Source organism: Panulirus ornatus, chromosome 64, assembly GCF_036320965.1.
Source record: "Panulirus ornatus isolate Po-2019 chromosome 64, ASM3632096v1, whole genome shotgun sequence".
In the NCBI taxonomy this organism is placed as follows: Eukaryota; Metazoa; Arthropoda; class Malacostraca; order Decapoda; family Palinuridae; genus Panulirus; species Panulirus ornatus.
Window position 1 is genome coordinate 3,615,884 of NC_092287.1, and position 20,009 is coordinate 3,635,892.

Consider the following 20,009-nt stretch of genomic DNA (forward strand, 5'->3'; position numbering starts at 1 on the left):
CTTGGACGCGACGGTACGACCCTTGGGCACTGCGCTACGACCCTTCTAGCACGATAGTGCGACCCTTATGCACGACGGTACGATTCTTGTGCACGACGGTACGACCCTTGTGCACGACGATACGACCCTTGAGCATGACATTACCACCCTTGTGCACGACGATACGACCCTTTTGCACGACGATACGACCCTTGTGCACGACGATACGACCCTTGAGCACAAGGGTACGACCCTTGAACACGACGGCACGACCCTTGAGCATCTTGCACCTTCAAGGGTCGTAATCGTTGAAATCCTGGGGGGTTTGAGGATCTCCGTTATGAACTTGACAGGTGATCCGTCCGAGACGTTTTAGAAAAATGTTTATAACGTAAATCGATCACAGGAATGGAAGTAGAACCAAGAGAGAGAGAGAGAGAGAGAGAGAGAGAGGTGTTAACATTGACTGCGCTCTGAATTTATCCTCCTTGCTTTATTTATCTTTATTTATTATCTTTAATTCATCCACGTCCTCGAGGATGACGAAGCGGAGGCTAGACATGGGATAGACGAACAGAGGATAGTTGGATGAGAGTACATGTGTTGCATGTACTACTAGAGGGAGTACATGTGTTACATGTAACACTACAGGGAGTACATGTGTTACCTGTACTACTCGAGGGAGTACATGTATTAACTAACACTAGAGGGAGTACATGTGTTACATGTAGCACTACAGGGAGTACATATGTTCCTCACAACCATAGGTCTAGTTGCCTCATCTTCATTACATACTCTGTACTACCCGTATGTACCTCTACTGTATGAAATACACCGTTGTATAAAACTTTATTGAAGTCCTATAGTGTATAGATGTATTGTTTTTGTTTGTTCTCAGCTAAAGTTGTTGGGGTGGTGTAAAATCATTTCCTTTCCCAGTGATAGTTTGTGTGTGTTTGTGTGTGTGTGTGTGTGTGTGTGTGTGTGTGTGTGTGTGTGTGTGTGTGTGTGTGTGTGAGGTGGGGGTGTCCTCGGGGGAGATCACAGTGGAGACTAATTACCCCGTCCTTAATTGCCAGGTGCAGGTAATTATGTTATGACAGTGTGGGCTGTCGGGCGTGTCGGGAGCAATTATCTCCCTCCCTCATGGGGTGATTTCATGAGTGTCAGCATCTCAGATGGTTCGGTTAAACTCCCCCGGGTGGACCTGAGTGGTTCACTAAACTCCCTGAGTATACCCGAGTGACTCAGTTAAACTCCCCAAGTGTCGAGTGTATACCAGAGTGGTCCAGTAAACTCCCCAAGTATTGAGTATGTACCAGAATATATATATATATATATATATATATATATATATATATATATATATATATATATATATATATAGAGAGAGAGAGAGAGAGAGAGAGAGAGAGAGAGAGAGACGTTGGGGGGACTATTATAACGTGCGGGTGGCTCAGCCATGCTTCTCACGTGGTGTTCGGGGAGAGCGATGCGGGGTGGCGTCAGCTCCCGGGGAGTTCCGCCCCACAGCACGACCCCGGATAATTGGTTCCCCCAGGTGTGGTTAACCAGCGCCTGGCCCGGTAAAACTCATGACTCTGGCATCCGGGGGGGTGACATTCTCTGACAGCTATGTCTCGACCAGTGTTATCGCCCACACCCGACCCTCACCCCCCACAAACCACCACAAACTTTGTCAAGTGTCTTTCCAGCACTTGGCATTTCCCCCCCCCCCCCGCCCTTCCTCCCCCTCTCTTTGCTCCGCACATTCTCTCATAATTTGGTCATCGTCACAGCCGATGCATACAGGAGGTATTGGCTTCGTCTCGTTTGGACTTGTTATTTTTGAGGAGATTGGATAACGCCGCTGGCCCTTAGCGCTGAGGCCCTGAAAGACCCGTCACACGTTACCCTCGTCCCTGACCAGCTCTCCCCTAAACCCCCCCCCACCCCCCTCTAAGCATGGGACAACTAGCTTCGTCAAATGTCCGTTTGTATGAGTAGGAGGACAGTGTCAAAGGCTTTCTTGGCAGCCCAGAAATGTACAGCCTGCTTGCTCAAGTGTGTGTGTGTGTGTGTGTGTGTGTGTGTGTGTGTGTGTGTGTGTAGTACACCTACCATCGTTTATTACATTTACTGTAGTTATTGTTTATTGTTTGACCTGTGTATAGCGATTGCTCATTTTCTTTGTTTTTTTCTATTGGCAGGAGTGTTCTGATCGGCCCGGGGTGTGGCGCGTCGTCCTGATTGGCCCGGGGGGAGTTGTGAGTCTTCCTGATTGGCCAGGGGAGGTTGTGAGTCGTCCTGATTGGCCAGGGGGGGTTGTGAGTCGTCCTGATTGGCCAGGGGGTGATGGGGCTGTTTCGACGGTCCTCCAGCACCGAGGCTCCTCCAACACTGCTCAGGCTCTCCCCGCTCCGCCAGAGCATGGGGCCCTCCTCCAACACCACCACCATTGCTCCTCACCACCACCACCACCACCATCTCCATCACTACTACCGATCCCATACTGGTAAGTGATGCTTCCTCACCCCCACACACCCCTCATCTCCAACATCTCCAACACCTGCCAACTTTTCTCTCACCAACACCTCCTCCTCCTCCTCTCCCTCTCCCTCCTCTTCCTTCTCCCCCTCCTCTCCCTCCTTCCCCTCCTCTTCCTCTTCCTTCTCTTCCTCTACCTCTACCTCTACCTCTACCTCTACCTCCTCCTCCTCCTCCTCCTCCTCCTCCAGCACCACAAATTTCCATTACGTCGCACACCCTTGACCTTTGACCCTGACCTTGGGATTCTGGGAGCGACTGGCGTCCTGCTGGTTGCCATGGTCACCAGGATTAGTAAATATGTCCTTCAGTAAACATTAATTAGACTATTTATAAGTTGAGACACACACACCTTGAGAATATATATTTATTTTCTCCATATTAATCCTGTATTAACTGCAGTGTTGAGTAGTACTCTGTCCATGTCACGTTTTCTTCTTGTATTTTACTCGTGTGACAAAATCCTGATGAGTACAGTGACCCAACCCTTTGAATACGGTCATCCAACCCTTTGAGTACAATAGCGTAACCCCGTTGAGTACACGGACAACCCCATGTGAGTGCAGTAACCCAACGACAGTGATGAGTACAGTGCCTTCACCTCCCAAGCCGTGTAATGATTTTGACAAGTGTTCAAGATGGAAAGACCAGATTCACACGGGGTTTTCTAGGCAAATTTCAGACTTTCTAGGAACCCGGACGGTGGTCGGCTTTCTAGAATCGCATGGCTTTCCATGATTCTAGTGGCCCCGGGGCGCGGCTGCCCTGTGTTGTACACATCACGGGGCTTGCCTCACCGTTGGTGCCATCCATGAACAGAAAACGGGATGGGTGTAAGAGGGTGACTTTGTGGAGCGAAAAAAGATAAAAAGTCGATGTGCGTACGATAACCTGGTCTCGTGACCTGGTCCTTTAAGGGCCAGGGCAAAGGTCAGGCTATCATTCCCAAGGGCTGTATGTAAGGTCGTACTCACGGGTCATGTCCTCCTACTCAAAGAGGTCGCACTGTCCGTACTCAAAAGGAAGGAATGTACACTACCCACCTGACGGAGGGGGTTCCCTTTTCCTGCTGCAGGAGTGGTGAGCGAGAGTCCCGTCCTGCGCCGTCTGCACCAGCGGAGAGCGTCCTCCGTCGACACCCCCTCCAGGGAGAAAGGTACGTGTCTTCACCCTCAGGGCAGGGGGGAGGAAGGGCCGGCCGTCGCCCCACCTCCACACAAGGTGATCTCTACACTTAGAAACTCACTCAATGCTTCAGGAAGGTGCTTTAGGCTTTAGAAACCCACTCATTGCTTCAGCAAGGTGCTCTAGGCTATAGAAACCCACTCATTGCTTCAGCAAGGTGCTTTAGGCTTTAGAAGCCCACTCATTGCTTCAGCAAGGTGCTTTAGGCTTTAGAAACCCACTCATTGCTTCAGCAAGGTGCTCTAGGCTTTAGAAACCCACTCATTGCTTCAGGAAGGTGCTCTAGGCTTTAGAAGCCCACTCATTGCTTCAGCAAAGTGCTTTAGGCTTTAGAAACCCACTCATTGCTTCAGCAAGGTACTCTAGGCTTTAGAAACCCACTCATTGCTTCAGCAAGGTGCTCTAGGCTTTAGAAACCCACTCATTGCTTCAGCAAGGTGCTTTAGGCTTTAGAAACCCACTCATTGCTTCAGCAAGGTGCTCTAGGCTTTTAGAAACCCACTCATTGCTTCAGCAAGGTGCTCTAGGCTTTAGAAACCCACTCATTGTTTCAGCAAGGTATTCTAAGCTTTAGAAACCCACTCATTGTTTCAGCAAGGTATTCTAAGCTTTAGAAAGCCTATCACTGTGTCAGCAAGATGCACTCTGGGTTAGAAACCAACCCCTGGCTCCAGGGAAGGTACATTCAGCTTCAGAGACCCGTTGATTGCCCGAGAAATGCCACTCTTAGTTTCAGCAGAGAACTTTTGCCTTTCAGACGATACCGGTTAGGGTAAGGTGGTTCACTCTTAGCTTTAAGGAAGGTAGTGGCAGCTAGAGGAAGATATATATATATATATATATATATATATATATATATATATATATATATATATATATATATATATATATATATATATATCTGGGTTCAGGAAGGTACTTCAGAGTTCATTGGTAATCAGAAGAGAACTCACAGCTTCAGGAATGAGGTCATTGGTAAGTAACACAAGTAGTTCAGCAATGTAGAGCTAATTTCTAGAGAGAAAAACATTACTGTGGAAATTGTGACAAGAAAGTGTAAGTCGCCCGGTCTGTTTTCTTTACGTGCCTGACTCAGAGAAAATGTGAAAATAGTTCAGACATGAGGATTGTACGTGAAAGAAAATGTAAAAGTCGGTTTGGATAGAAAATGGACCGAGGTCACAGAATCATGGGGTCAAAAACGAGGGATGGGGACATTTCTTAGTGTTCTTGTAGATCCTACGTGGTAATTGGTGATTGTCCTTGTTCATCCTGTGAATTGGTCTTTGTTCCTCCTGTTGTAATTCTCGATCATAATTACTTTTGTTCGTCCTGGGGAAAAAAATCACTGGCACAGCGGGAGTGTGGGTTCGGCAGTGTTGCCACGTGGGCAGCAAGCCTTAAACTAGACAGTGTTGCCACAGGAGGTAGAAAACATATATATATAATTAATAATAGTAATAATAATAATGATAATAGTAATAATAATAATAATAATAATAATAGTAATGATAATGGTGATAAACATTTTAAAAATGAAATATAATAAGGTGAAATCGGATGCATAATTACCGTTTAACGTACGAGTAATTAGCCTTTACCATTATTCTTCTCATACGTTAACTAGCACGCTACCGACTACCCGTCTTTGTTATAATAAATACCTTTTCTTTTGTCCTTTTGTGGTATTTTCTACAGAGAGAGAGTAATGTGCGTAGACGTGTTTAAGTTTATATTTTCACTGCACTTGAGGGCCTGGGATGTGTATATTGTTCTTTCTCTTTCACTGTGTCAGACATGATACTGGCACGAGTCTGCCCTACTCCAGGTCATCTTGGAGGTAAGAGGAGACTAGAGAGAGTAAGGCAAGGAGCGTTGATTAACGCTGGTCAGGTGTGTGTGTGTGTGTGTGTGTGTGTGTGTGTGTGTGTGTGTGTGTGTATGGACCTTACTGTAAGGTAGAAGGGCTATGGCGAGAAGGGAAGGAAGGAGACAGGAGAGATAAGAGCGGTGGGTGGCGGGTGATATATATATATATATATATATATATTTTTTTTTTTTTTTTTTTTATACTTTGTCGCTGTCTCCCGCGTTTGCGAGGTAGCGCGAGGAAACAGACGAAAGAAATGGCCCAACCCCCATACACACGTACATACACACGTCCACACACGCAAATATACATACCTACACAGCTTTCCATGGTTTACCCCAGACGCTTCACATGCCTTGATTCAATCCACTGACAGCACGTCAACCCCTGTATACCACATCGCTCCAATTCACTCTATTCCTTGCCCTCCTTTCACCCTCCTGCATGTTCAGGCCCCGATCACACAAAATCTTTTTCACTCCATCTTTCCACCTCCAATTTGGTCTCCCTCTTCTCCTCGTTCCCTCCACCTCCGACACATATATCCTCTTGGTCAATCTTTCCTCACTCATTCTCTCCATGTGCCCAAACCATTTCAAAACACCCTCTTCTGCTCTCTCAACCACGCTCTTTTTATTTCCACACATCTCTCTTACCCTTACGTTACTTACTCGATCAAACCACCTCACACCACACATTGTCCTCAAACATCTCATTTCCAGCACATCCATCCTCCTGCGCACAACTCTATCCATAGCCCACGCCTCGCAACCATACAACATTGTTGGAACCACTATTCCTTCAAACATACCCATTTTTGCTTTCCGAGATAATGTTCTCGACTTCCACACATTTTTCAAGGCTCCCAAAATTTTCGCCCCCTCCCCCACCCTATGATCCACTTCCGCTTCCATGGTTCCATCCGCTGACAGATCCACTCCCAGATATCTAAAACACTTCACTTCCTCCAGTTTTTCTCCATTCAAACTCACCTCCCAATTGACTTGACCCTCAACCCTACTGTACCTAATAACCTTGCTCTTATTCACATTTACTCTTAACTTTCTTCTTCCACACACTTTACCAAACTCAGTCACCAGCTTCTGCAGTTTCTCACATGAATCAGCCACCAGCGCTGTATCATCAGCGAACAACAACTGACTCACTTCCCAAGCTCTCTCATCCCCAACAGACTTCATACTTGCCCCTCTTTCCAGGACTCTTGCATTTACCTCCCTAACAACCCCATCCATAAACAAATTAAACAACCATGGAGACATCACACACCCCTGCCGCAAACCTACATTCACTGAGAACCAATCACTTTCCTCTCTTCCTACACGTACACATGCCTTACATCCTCGATAAAAACTTTTCACTGCTTCTAACAACTTGCCTCCCACACCATATATTCTTAATACCTTCCACAGAGCATCTCTATCAACTCTATCATATGCCTTCTCCAGATCCATAAATGCTACATACAAATCCATTTGCTTTTCTAAGTATTTCTCACATACATTCTTCAAAGCAAACACCTGATCCACTGGGAACTTCAGTGAAGGGCGTAAATGGGGAGGTGATAACAAGTAGTGGTGATGTGAGAAGGAGATGGAATGAGTATTTTGAAGGTTTGTTGAATGTGTCTGATGACAGAGTGGCAGATATAGGGTGTTTTGGTCGTGGTGGTGTGCAAAGTGAGAGGGTTAGGGAAAATGATTTGGTAAACAGAGAAGAGGTAGTAAAAGCTTTGCGGAAGATGAAAGCCGGCAAGGCAGCAGGTTTGGACGGTATTGCAGTGGAATTTATTAAAAAAGGGGGTGACTGTATTGTTGACTGGTTGGTAAGGTTATTTAATGTATGTATGACTCATGGTGAGGTGCCTGAGGATTGGCGGAATGCGTGCATAGTGCCATTGTACAAAGGCAAAGGGGATAAGAGTGAGTGCTCAAATTACAGAGGTATAAGTTTGTTGAGTATTCCTGGTAAACTATATGGGAGGGTATTGATTGAGAGGGTGAAGGCATGTACAGAGCATCAGATTGGGGAAGAGCAGTGCGGTTTCAGAAGTGGTAGAGGATATATATATATATATATATATATATATATATATATATATATATATATACACATGTTCAGTGCGAGAAAAAGAGTGAGTGTTGGAGTGAGTAAGTGGGGAGGAACGGGGGAGTGTTGGTGGTGGTATGTATGGTGGGGTCACCAGCGTGAGAGTGTACGTATACGGTTTGAGGTTGAAGACTGATCGTGTATGGAGAGGTGGAAAAGTGAGTAGGCGATGCGACGGAGCCCTGAGGGACGCCTGTGTTCCACTTCCGTCACCTGGCAGGGGCGGAAGGTCGTTTGGAAAGCAAGGGACTTGGTGCGTCGCGCCCCGTCACACACGCTCTCGAGGTGCCGAAGACCACGACAGAAGGATCACTTAAAGATCCCTGAGGGAGAAGGACCAGAGGTGAGTGACGTAGGATAGAAAGGTGGCCAGTGGAACCTTGCACCACAGAAGACGTATTGGTGGCCAGAAAGAAGAAAATGGGATCTTGGGTAACCACTGTGGTGTTTGCTCTCACAAACACACTCGCTGTGTATTGTTTACACTCGCTGGGCAGGGTAGCCAGCAGCGAGGCTTATGTTGTGTCGTGATTTCTTTCTTAAGCCAGTTTTGTGATGGAGGATGGGTAATGAAGCTGGTAGTGAAGGAAGCAACACTGGTACGACAGCAGTAGTGAAGGAAGCACCACAGATGTACGAACACTGATGAAGGAAGCACCACAGATATACGAACAGTGATGAAGGAAGCACCACAGATGCACGAACACTGATGAGGGAAGCACCACAGATGTACGAACAGTGATGAAGGAAGCACCACAAATGCAGCAACGAAGGAAGCTCCACATATGTACCAGTGAAGGAAGCTTCACAGATGCACCGGTAGTAATGAAGGAAGTACCACCAATGCAGTGATGAAAAAAGCACCACAGAGTGTAGTAATGAAGGAAGCACCACAGATGTAGTCATGAAGGAAGCAACAGGAGTGCAGGAGGCGGGGAGGCATGATGCAGCAGCCTCTGGGGTGTTGGTCAGGACTCAAGGACTCCAAGGATAAACATTATCGGGAGGGCAATGCTCGGGAGGGGGGGGGGGTGCTATTGGGGTGTGGGGGGGCGGCTTGGTGGTTGGGGGTCGAGGGGGGTTGCTATAGGGGTAGGGTAGGGGGCGGCTTGGTGGGTGGGTGGGAAGGGTAGGAATGGGATACCTCAAGGGGAAGGGGAAAGCCTTCGGTTCCTATTTTGTTTCCCACCATTAGGGACGCCAATGGGTAATGGTTCCTATTACCTCTTCCCCTAGTTAAGTACTGACAAGGTTTAACAAGAGCTGTACTGGGGAAAGAAAAATGGCTTTTATATGAAATATTTTCCATTAAGAAGGCCTTTTTTTGGCCTTCAAATGGCCTCCAAGAGGTGGCCTTTCTTAGCTCTCAAGGCTGGGCTCTGCTACCCTTGGATCCTGCCCTTTAGACCCTGAGGTACCCTGTCGTTCCCTTATAATGGCCCCTCAAGACGAACGTGCGAGGGCCTGAAACATGGCCCGGATCCTGAAGTACCTACATACAAAATTTGGAGCCTTTGAATTCTGTAGTTCGGCCGGAGGTAAAAAAAAAAAGAGATAAAAGACTACGAACACACACACACACACACACACACACACACACACACACACACACACACACACACACAAACACACTACCAAACACAAACACACTTACCAAACACACAAGCACACACGAAATCATTCGTAGACTTACAGTCTGTAACTCTCATCTTCCCTTATGTATTCTGAGGCAGCTGTTATGTTTATGGTACATTTATTTGGTTGTATGTTAGTCCAGTAATTAGTGAAAATCTCGTATTGTGAGTTTATTTTAAAGCTATGTCTACTTATGCTGACATCAAACTTGTTTCCTTTGCCAGCTCATTTTGCTTCACACAGGTGTTATAAATTGATAATATATATATATATATATATATATATATATATATATATATATATATATATATATATATATATATATATATATATATATATATATATATATATGAGATCGGGCAAATAGTAAAGTTAATTAGTTGATAAGACTTAGAGACAGATAAATTTGAATCAAGGCGATGAACAGCAGAAGTGTGAGAACAGAGGGAGACACTAAGGGAAGGAAGAGAAGCAACATGAGAAAGATGGTGACACACGGAGAGGTTTGATAAAAGATGGGAAGAGGGGGCAACGAGGATTGCTGGATCAACTTGATAAGAGAGGATAGATTGATAAGACAGGACGAATATATATATATATATATATATATATATATATATATATATATATATATATATATATATGAATTGGTGCTCAGTCAGGAGAAATGTTAAATGTGTTAAATACGGCGAAGAGTCCCTGTAAGATTGTGAGCAAGAGAGAGATAGATAGATAGATAGATAGATAGAGAGAGAGAGAGAGAGAGAGAGAGAGAGAGAGAGAGAGAGAGAGAGAGAGAGAGAGAGAGAGAGAGAGAGAGAGAGAGTTATACACCTGTGGAAGGGGGAGAGGGGGTGCCGTATTTCGAACATTCCCACCCTTGGCTAGGTACTCATGTATCGACCAGCCGCGAGGATAGAACATCTGGGATTGGATTCAGGGCCAGCTGCCGCCCTCGGGATTCGAACCCGGACAGTCTCGTGTGCGACTCATGGCGGTCAGCTACGGTAACCGCTTTTCGCACCATCAGAATTATCCTCCTGGCTCTTCTCGTGTGGTTCCTTACGCTTGTGTGTGTGTGTGTGTGTGTGTGTGTGTGTGTGTGTGTGTGTGTGTGTGTCATTATGAACCCTCACAATACCTGCATTATAGTAGAAAATTGGAAGACAATGCGACAAATCACTTTAAAAGAACAAAACAAAGAAATAAAAGGAACTTAGACTGAAAGAAGAGAAGGAAGTGGGAGAGCCCGGATGTGCTTGTCCACGCCCCCCTGGTGGTGGGGGGGTTCTCTGGGGGCGTCTCCTGTCTGGGGGGGTAAGGGTAAGGGGAGGCGAGCGCACATGGGGTCTGGACCCATTGTGGATCTGCCCCGAATATTATTATTATTATTATTATTATTATTATTATTATTATTATTATTATTATTATTATTATTGATGTTATTATTGTTGTTGTTGTTGTTGTTGTTGTTAATAAGAACATGATAGTTGGAAATTTTTGTAATTCTTTTTTTTTGTTTGTTGGCATTAAAGGGAGTAATTTTGTATATTTTGTCGTTACTCTTTCTATTTCGTGTAAGTTATGAATCTTATGTTAAATTTACTGTTACCTAATTACATACAGAATTATAATTACTCAGTATAACACGTTAGAATTATTTTACAAAGAAATGTAACTAAGTAATCGAATTGTGAATGGGATTATATTTTGTTTAAAGTTTTTAAGATTTTGTACAGGTAAAATTTCCCGTGTGTAATATTGAGAGTTGAATGTATGTATATCTTTTAAACTTTGAAGTATATTGAGTTATTGAAGTAGAGTTTTATTATTTTATGATTTGGTCGAATCTTGCTTATTGTACGTGTTAGTTAAGGACGCGAGCCAGACCCGGGGTTGTGTTGGAGACGTGTAGGTGATGGTGTTGGAGATGGGGAGAAGACAAGTGTTGGAGGTGAAGGGTGACTCGTGGTGGTGGTGGTGGAGGAGAAAAGTACATTTGGCTGGTGGTGTTGGAGAAATATGAGGTGTTGGGGATGGTGTGCTGGTGGAGGAGTAAAAGACATATGGACGGTGGTGTTGGAGATAGCAAGACGTGTTGGAGACAGATGGCGTGCTGGTGGAGGAGTAAAAGATATATGGACGGTAGTGTTGGAGATAACAGGACGTGTTGGAGACAGATGGTGTGCTGGTGGAGGAGTGAAAGACATATGGACGGCGGTGTTGGAGATAACAGGACGTGTTGGAGACAGATGGCGTGCTGGTGGAGGAGCAAGAACAGCATATGGCTGGTGATGTTGTTGTTGGTGGTGGGGCACCATATGTCCATCAAGGACGCCCAGGCCGGAGCTCACCACACGTCCCCAACACCTGTAGGAGGCGTGACGTCATCCTGCGGGGCCCCCCTTCCCTCCCTCCCCCCCAAACCCCTTCCCTCGCGCCTCCCACGTGAGGTAGGAGGGGAGGAGGAGCCTCCACGCCTCCTGCTCCTCACTCCTCCTGACCGGTCCTCCTGCAGCGCCTTCTACGGGTCGTGCAGCAGGCGGGTGCGACCGTCCCAGGGGCGTGGGCAGGACTGGTAGGGGACTCCCCCCCCCCACCATATTCTCATAATCTAAAACTTGACGGAGTCTCATCGCTGACCATCGCCAGGCCTCGGCTTTTTAAGGAATTGACTCATATTAATCGCCAGCGCTTAAGGGGCTGACCTGTGTATAAATCGCAAGCGCTTAAGGGGCTGACCCGTATATGAATCGCCAGCGCTTAAGGTGATGACCTGTATAAATCGCCAGCGATTAATGTAAGGTTCTGGACCTCAGACTGGGCCAATACCTAAGGATTTAGACCGTAAACAAGACCGACTCTCCAAAACACATTCTTATAGTTAAGTAAAACTCTTTAGGGTTAAGCATACTTAAGCATTCTAAGAAGTTTTCTGCATACGGCCCCTGGTCTTTAAATTTAAGACTTTAAGGGTCTAGTCACATAGATATCGCCTCTCGTTAACTTTACATGATAATTTTTAATCTCGTGTTGATAGTCTCCCACTGAATATAGAACATTATAAAAGATTTTAATCTCGAATAGTCTCCCACTGAATATAGAACATGATGGTGGGGTCAGACTCAGGTGTGTATAGCCAGCCCTAACAACACACGGTAGTTCACTCCTACCTGTACAGTAAAATAGCCAGAGATCAGTGTGATTTGACCTTTTTTCAACTTATCGGTCGACAGTTAGGTGTAATAGGGTAGTTCTGTGATCATAGAACATTCGAACCCCAGGATGAACGCCGGCGTCCTTCGTGAGGCCGGGGACCCCCCCCCCCCCCCTCCCGCAGAATGTAAACAAACCATCGCACATGCGTACACACTGGACCCCTGCCTGGTGGTTGCGCATGCGCACTGATCCCACTTTTTTTTTTTAAAGCCCACGTTTGCCCATTGACTGACACCCTCCTCCCCCTGGTAAACCAACCCCCCCCCCCCACGCGCATGCGCACCAAACAGGCGAGTGTTGAGTGCTCGTCCACGCCTGGCTGTCAGGTCAATGGCCCTCACTGTTATCGTGGTGAGGTCACTCGGGCCAAGGGGGGTACACTGGAGTGTACGTGGGGGTACAAGAGGGGAGAGTGTACGTTGGGTATAGGGGGGAGTGTACGGGGGGTACAAGAGGGGAGAGTGTACGTGGGGGTACAAGAGGGGAGAGTGTACGTGGGGGTACAGGGGAGAGTGTACGTGGGGTACAGGGGAGAGTATACGGGGGTACAGGAGAGAGTGTACGTGGAGTACAGGGGAAACTATACGTGGGGTTACATGGGACTGTACATGGGGTTTACGGTGGACTGTACGGACGTGAAACTCTCTCTCTCTCTCTCTCTCTCTCTCTCTCTCTCTCTCTCTCTCTCTCTCTCTCTCTCTCTCTCTCTCTCTCTCTCTCTCATTTCCGTTACGTCTGTCAAATGTCTCTTCCCCACCCCCCCCCTTTACCCCCACCCACCCCCCCTTTACCCCCCCCCTCCCATATCTCTCTCTCGAGCCGCTCTTATCTCCGTCATCCGCCTCCGGCCCCGACCCACGCGGGGCGCCGGATGTGACGTCACCACCCCCCCTTCTGGCTTTTTGAATGGTAACGGATTTAACCGTCGAATATGGATCCGTCATGACCGCTGGGCTGTGATTGGCTCTGGTTCCTGCTCTCGCGGGGCTGTGATTGGCTCTGGTTCCTGCTCTCGCGGGGCTGTGATTGGCTCTGGTTACTGCTCTCGCGGGGCTGTGATTGGCTCTGGTTCCTGCTCTCGCGGGGCTGTGATTGGCTCTGGTTCCTGCTCTCGCGGGGCTGTGATTGGCTCTGGTTCCTGCTCTCGCGGGGCTGTGATTGGCTCTGGTTCCTGCTCTCGCGGGGCTGTGATTGGCTCTGGTTCCTGCTCCTCATCAGGAAGTCCCGATAAGATATCCAGTTTTCTTTTTTTTTTCTATGCCGTACAACGATAGTTTTACGTTTTCTAAGATAAATGGGATAGAAGAAATAGGTTATAAGGTAATAGGGATGGCTATGACGGGGAAATGGGTTTGTTCAAGGAAAGGCAATATCTAAGGGGTAAAGTAGGGGATGGGGAAAGGGGGTGAAGAAATGGGAGTTTTTTTTTTGGGGGGGGGAGAGATATTTGATATGTGAACTTCCCCTTAGTGAACCCCTTAAAGGGAATCAGGGACCCTTAAGGGATTGATGGAAGGGCTGGCCTCACACTGATCCCCTTTTACGAAAAGAATGAACGAACTCACTTTGTCTCAACCCACTGAAGCCAGGTCGTAGCATCCAGCTGAGACTGCTATGTGTATATATATATATATATATATATATATATATATATATATATATATATATATATATATATATATATAGATTAGATAGATAGATAGATAGATAGATTAAGTAGATAGATAGATATACCGTTAATAGCTGTCTCGGAAATCGTGCCTTTCATAGACATATAGATAAACAGGCATGAATCTGTAAATAGATTCCCTCCTTTCTCCCCATGCGTCCCCCCCCCCCCCATCTCTCTCTCTCTCTCTCTCTCTCTCTCTCTCTCTCTCTCTCCCTTATCTAAAGGGACCATCAGCTTGAGCCATAACGATAAAAGTTTGTTTAGAGAAAACAACTTTTGACGAGGGTTGAAGTGGCGTGGCTTGGAGTGGGGGAGGGGAGCGTGGGGTGTGTGTGTGGGTGTGGGAGTGTGTGGGGTGGGGGGGTTATGTGTTAGGGGGGAGGGGAGCGTGGGGTGTGTGTGTGGGTGTGGGAGTGTGTGTGGGGGGGGGTTATGTGTTAGGGGGGAGGGGAGCGTGGGGTGTGTGTGTGAGTGTGGGAGTGTGTGGGGTGGGGGGTTATGTGTTAGGGGGGAGGGGAGCGTGGGGTGTGTGTGTGGGTGTGGGAGTGTGTGGGGGTGGGGGGTTATGTGTTAGGGGGGAGGGGAGCGTGGGGTGTGTGTGTGGGTGTGGGAGTGTGTGGGGTGGGGGGTTATGTGTTAGGGGGGAGGGGAGCGTGGGGTGTGTGTGTGGGTGTGTGTGTGTGGGGGTGGGGGGTTATGTGTTAGGGGGGAGGGGAGCGTGGGGTGTGTGTGTGAGTGTGTGTGTGTGTGTGTGGGGTGGGGGGTTATATGTTAGGTGTTACCTCAGAGGTGTGCCATGTGAAGACGCCTGGCAGGCAAGCCTTTTGTCTTTGTGGTCGTAGGTATGGTGCACTGTTTGGGGGTGTTACCGGACTCCACCTGCTTGAGGTCACAGCGCGGGTTGGGAGGTTGCGCCTCATTATTTCCCATGACCAATTATGGATGTATATGAATTACCTATAGAGGTGGAAACCCATCATTGTAGAGGGAAAAAAACAAGAAAATAGAGGAAAATGTCATGTTTATCATCACTACAGTGTAGCCTAACCATCATGGTCATCCACCTGTAGCCAGCCAGGGCCTGCCTAACTATGGCTCAGTGCACATGAAATCATCGAACGACCTCTTTCTCTTCTGCTGTGACCTTGGTCATCCCAATGATCGTTACGAGTGTTCGCCATCCTGACCTGACCTCTACTACCTACACGAATGATGGGTCACATTGAACGAGCCAGCTCGTTTGAACACGAACGTATGACCTGACCTTTACGAGCGAGGTCAAAGGGGGGCCACGTCATCATACCTCGGGCATGCCTAGCCACTGAGGTCAGGAAGCGTGACAGTTACGCGTCTGTCCCTTCAGCATGACGGTAATCACCGGCCCCCATTATCTCCCGCGTTCTGATTACAAGATGTCGCTAATTACACGCCAGACGAGGCAACGACAACTGCGCGCGTGTGCGCCTGCGCGCCGGTAGGCTCAGCGGAACTTGCCTCCCCCCCCGCCAGGCCATCCCACCCTCTCTCTCTAGCCCTTGGGAGAGAGAGAGAGAGAGAGAGAGACAGACAGACAGAGAGACAGAGAGAGAGAGAGAGAGAGTAACCCAGTTAGATAAAATCAAAACCCGTCCCGTGTGATTGCAGGGTGTGTGTGTGTGTGTGTGTGGTTTTTTTTTGCAACGAATGCACGCGCAAGCGCGTACATATTTTATCTGCAGCAGCCACTCCTGCACCACCACAAGCAGCGACCAATACCGCCATTATCAGTAACCACGAACTACCATTCACACTTAACTGCCGTCATGGTAGCCTGCTGATCCTCCTTGATATCCAATCCCCCTACCCCCTCTACCTAGACCATGCGATTCGACAGAAAACGGATCGTTGGATATTACGAAACGACAACCCCCTCCCCAACCCTACCCCACCCCACGACGGCAGGGAGTCTTCATCTCCACTTCGTTTCCCACGAACGACATCCCTCTCTCTCTCTCTCTCTCTCTCTCTCTCTCTCTCTCTCTCTCTCTCTCTCTCTCTCTCTCTCTCCCCTACCGTTATTTCCTGCTGCTATCTCAGCTCATCACCATCTTTACTTCCTTTCGTATATGAAGGAAGTTTTGGCTTTTTAAATAGATTACGGGTTAACATAGCCTCCAGTGGCATGAGACCCCGCCTGTGTCACACTTGACTATATCTTCCTTTCCGATCTTTTATATCCTTTTATTCATCAGGTATTCTTATCTCTAAGTGATTAACTAATTTGGAAATTTTTGTACGCAGTAAATTGGGATTGGCGTGCATATTAGGGAAAGCAGGTCTATTTAGCGCATGTATATTATCTGCTTGCATACCATTCTTCCTTTGATGGGTTCATCTACGTGCGTAAATGAATTTCTTTAAACATAGCATATAAGATATATATCAAGAAATATATATATGTATGGAAAACGAGAGTATGATTTATGATAGTTATCCCTTCAAGGAAGAAGTTCCGTTTTCTTTATCTTATAGTAAATGAAAGAAAATGTAATTTTTAGGTGGGGTAACTATTACTTGTAGACCATATGCTGGATAGTGTCGCAGAATGATTGAAATATATTCCATGCTAGGTGTCGTGAATTATTCTTTATATCATTTTCTTGGCTTATATTAGACAACAGTACTTTTGGGCTATTGTCTCTTAGGATGGAACACAGCCATTGCTTAAAGTTTAATAGTCGAATAAGTTTTCAATTTGGGGTCAGAGGTCAAGGTCGCGAGTTGCCCTTTATGGGGTTACAAAGCCACAATTACAAGAAGTATATTTTGTATCCGCTTTTCCTGCATTTTGTGTAATATACGGTTACATTATAGAATCATAAGATTACATATATAGATCAATATAAGACAGTTCACCTAGAAAATTACCAGAAGTTGATAATGATTTCATCCTTTGTAGATAAGTAGTTTTTGGCTCTCTAGATGTCATTGGCTGTACTATTATCTACTACTATGATTTCCAGCCAATGGGCAAAGAGTATTCACACACTCGGCCAATAAGAGTCGTTACGAGGTTATAAAGAAAGATGGTTATACGAAATTACGAAATGATTATGATGGTGATTATCATGTTTGCCCTTGTCTTGTGATTCATTGCATGGTCAAAGGTCAGGCAGTCACACTTGGGGTCGTACGACATTAATTATTTTCTATTTTCAATATTTTCCGGCTTTTGACTCGTAAACATTGACCAGGGGGTCGTTAGGGGACTGACTGGCCCCATGGGGTTCACCTGGGGTGGTAAATGGTCCTGAGATCCTGATATGCAAATACCCAAGCACCCCCAGCCGTAAATAGATTATTCTTGCCTCTCGTATGGCAAAAATAGATTAGTTATTCCTGTGCTATTTTCCGTTTTCTGTATGTTTATTACAATAATTTTCTCTGTCCACTTGTGGTTAGGATCAGCTTCTGTGTTTGTGAGTGATTTGGATTGGGGTAGTTTTCTGTGTTTGGGTGTGATTAGGGTCGTTTTCTGTATCAGTGTGCGATTAGGCTGTTTCTCGTTGTCCAGGTTTGAGAAAGATTAGTTTTCTGTCTCCATCTGTGGAACTAAGCTCGTTTTCTGTGTCCACGTGTGGTTAAGCTTTTTATATATCAACATGTGATGAGGACCGGGTTCCCGTGTCCAAATGTGATTAGGACCAATTGTCTGTGGCATTATCTTCTTTTGTCGTAAACCTATATTATATAATCTGAGTGACGTGCTCCTCGTCTATAGTGAATATAAAGGAGTTATTCCTGAATCTGTATTTTGTTTCCATCCATTTTCTTCAACTATCAGTTGGATGGCTGCCTCCGCGTCGGCTCGCGTGTCACTTAGTCAAAATTTCTGATTGGAATCTTTCGACCCTGGGTTGAGGATTAAGATGGGCGCTCAGGGGGCGGTGTGTATGACTGGACTGTATTATAGGATTTTGTTAATGGTTGGCGTGCTTCCTAGAGTTGCTTTCAGTTGTATATTATTTGCGTCAAAAACTGTCGACGCTGTGTGTGTGTGTGTGTGTGTGTGTGTGTGTGTGTGTCTTCATTGAGGCGTGACCTCTCTGGTAGGGGAAAGAAAGGGTTAGTAAATATTTATTTGGGTAAGAGAGGGCAAGAAGAAATAGTTCAGAGGGGATAAATGAAAGAAGAGGTGCATGGAAATTAGTTAAAAAGGAATATGTCGGAAGCATTATTTTGGTGGTGTAATGATAAATATTGGTTATGAATCATTATTATTATTATTATTATTATTATTATTATTATTATTATTATTATTATTTATAATGTTTGTTATTTCCCGCGTTAGCGAGATAGCGCCGGGAACAGACGAAGAAATGGTGTCATTCGCTTACATTCTCTCTATAAGTGTCATGTATAATGCATCGAAACCAGACCACATCGTTCCACTTCGTTCTATCCCTTGCACGCCTCGTACCCTCTTGCATGTTCAGGACCCGCACACTCAAAAAAGATCTTTAATTCCATCCTTCCACTTCCTTCTTGGTGTTCCCATTTTCCACATTCCCTCCACTTCCGAAGTGTCAGCTCTCTTATTCATCCCCTCCTCACATTTTCTTTATATCCGAACTATTGTTAGAGAAAATGTACAGATTTAAGTTGGAACCACAAGGTTTCTTTGGTCAACTTCTTCGCCGGTCACGGAGCTTCCTGATAGCTCGGTACTTTTAATCCGTGACCCCTGACAGTACTCCAGCAGTGGGGGCACCCGTCCCTGACCTGTAAGTGGAACTGGGAGGCGGCTGCTCCTACCCCTGCCTCATTTTCTCACACTCGTCTTGACCTGTGAAGACCTGGGCAGCCGAGCGTTGATGCCAACTCGTGTGTTTATTTATTCTTTTTTTTTCTAAATATATCGTCTAAATTATCGTTGATCAATCCGTGAAATTTATGGATATGATGACCTTGGTGTGGTGATGATGATTCCAATTCATCGCGTCGGGAAATGTTGTCGTGAAGGATGGGAAATGATGATGATAATCGTGAAATGGATAGGTTTCCTTGCGGCCCTCTGGCGGCGGTCGGGGGAGGCAGTGTGGGCAGAGGGAGTCGGCTGCCCGTGTGGGACCCGTAAACAATTAAGTATCGACCTTCCCCTGTGACGCCGAACCTGGACCGCCTCTGTGTCCCGCCTGGTGTCTCAGGCCTCTCCCTCCGGAGTCCCCGGGAACGTCTGGAAGCATCATCGTGCCCTCTGGAGGAAGGTCGGGAGGCTTCGGCGCTTCGTGGATGCCCTGGAAAGCATGGGTTGGAGGACTCAACGTGGAGGTAAGGTGTTCCCCCGAGATTAGAGAAGGAGGAGGAGGCGTGGTGATGGTGGAGGTGTTGGCTTGGCTTCTGGTGTTGCTCCCTCAGGGGGAGACGAAGCACACACACACCCTCCCTTCCTCCCTCCCTCCCTCCCTCTGGCTAGGTCGTGAGCCCACGTCGTGTCGGGGTTATACGGGGGGCGATTATAATGGACGTGTACACCGCTCGTGTAGTCACGTACTACCTCGACGGAGTGTGCACACTGGAAGGAGGTTCTCGCGTACGTGGAGTCAAGGCATTCCCATGCCGGAAACGCTCATGCATTCCTGTACGGGTGCACACACGCTGGAAACATTTCACGTACACACGCGCGAACACACACCAGACGTGTGTACATCCATGACACAAGGAGCGAACGACGTACATACAGCAGTAATTCAACACATACACACACACACACACACACACACACACACACACACA

At 46.6% G+C, this 20,009-nt stretch overlaps 1 protein-coding gene across 2 annotated transcripts in view; it reads left to right on the plus strand.

The window, feature by feature from the left end:
• Positions 1 to 20,009, plus strand: part of LOC139746315 (uncharacterized) — a 174,368-nt gene that overhangs the window by 64,835 nt on the left and 89,524 nt on the right. The window contains exons 2-3 of one of the 2 annotated variants that reach the window (XM_071657442.1): positions 2,190 to 2,494; positions 3,602 to 3,682. In XM_071657442.1, coding sequence (XP_071513543.1) covers positions 2,335 to 2,494; positions 3,602 to 3,682 — 241 coding nt within the window. In that variant the 5' untranslated portion in view covers positions 2,190 to 2,334. Of the gene's footprint in view, positions 1 to 2,189; positions 2,495 to 3,601; positions 3,683 to 19,373; positions 19,545 to 20,009 lie in introns of those variants that run through there. The other variant, XM_071657444.1, reaches the window with a different exon arrangement.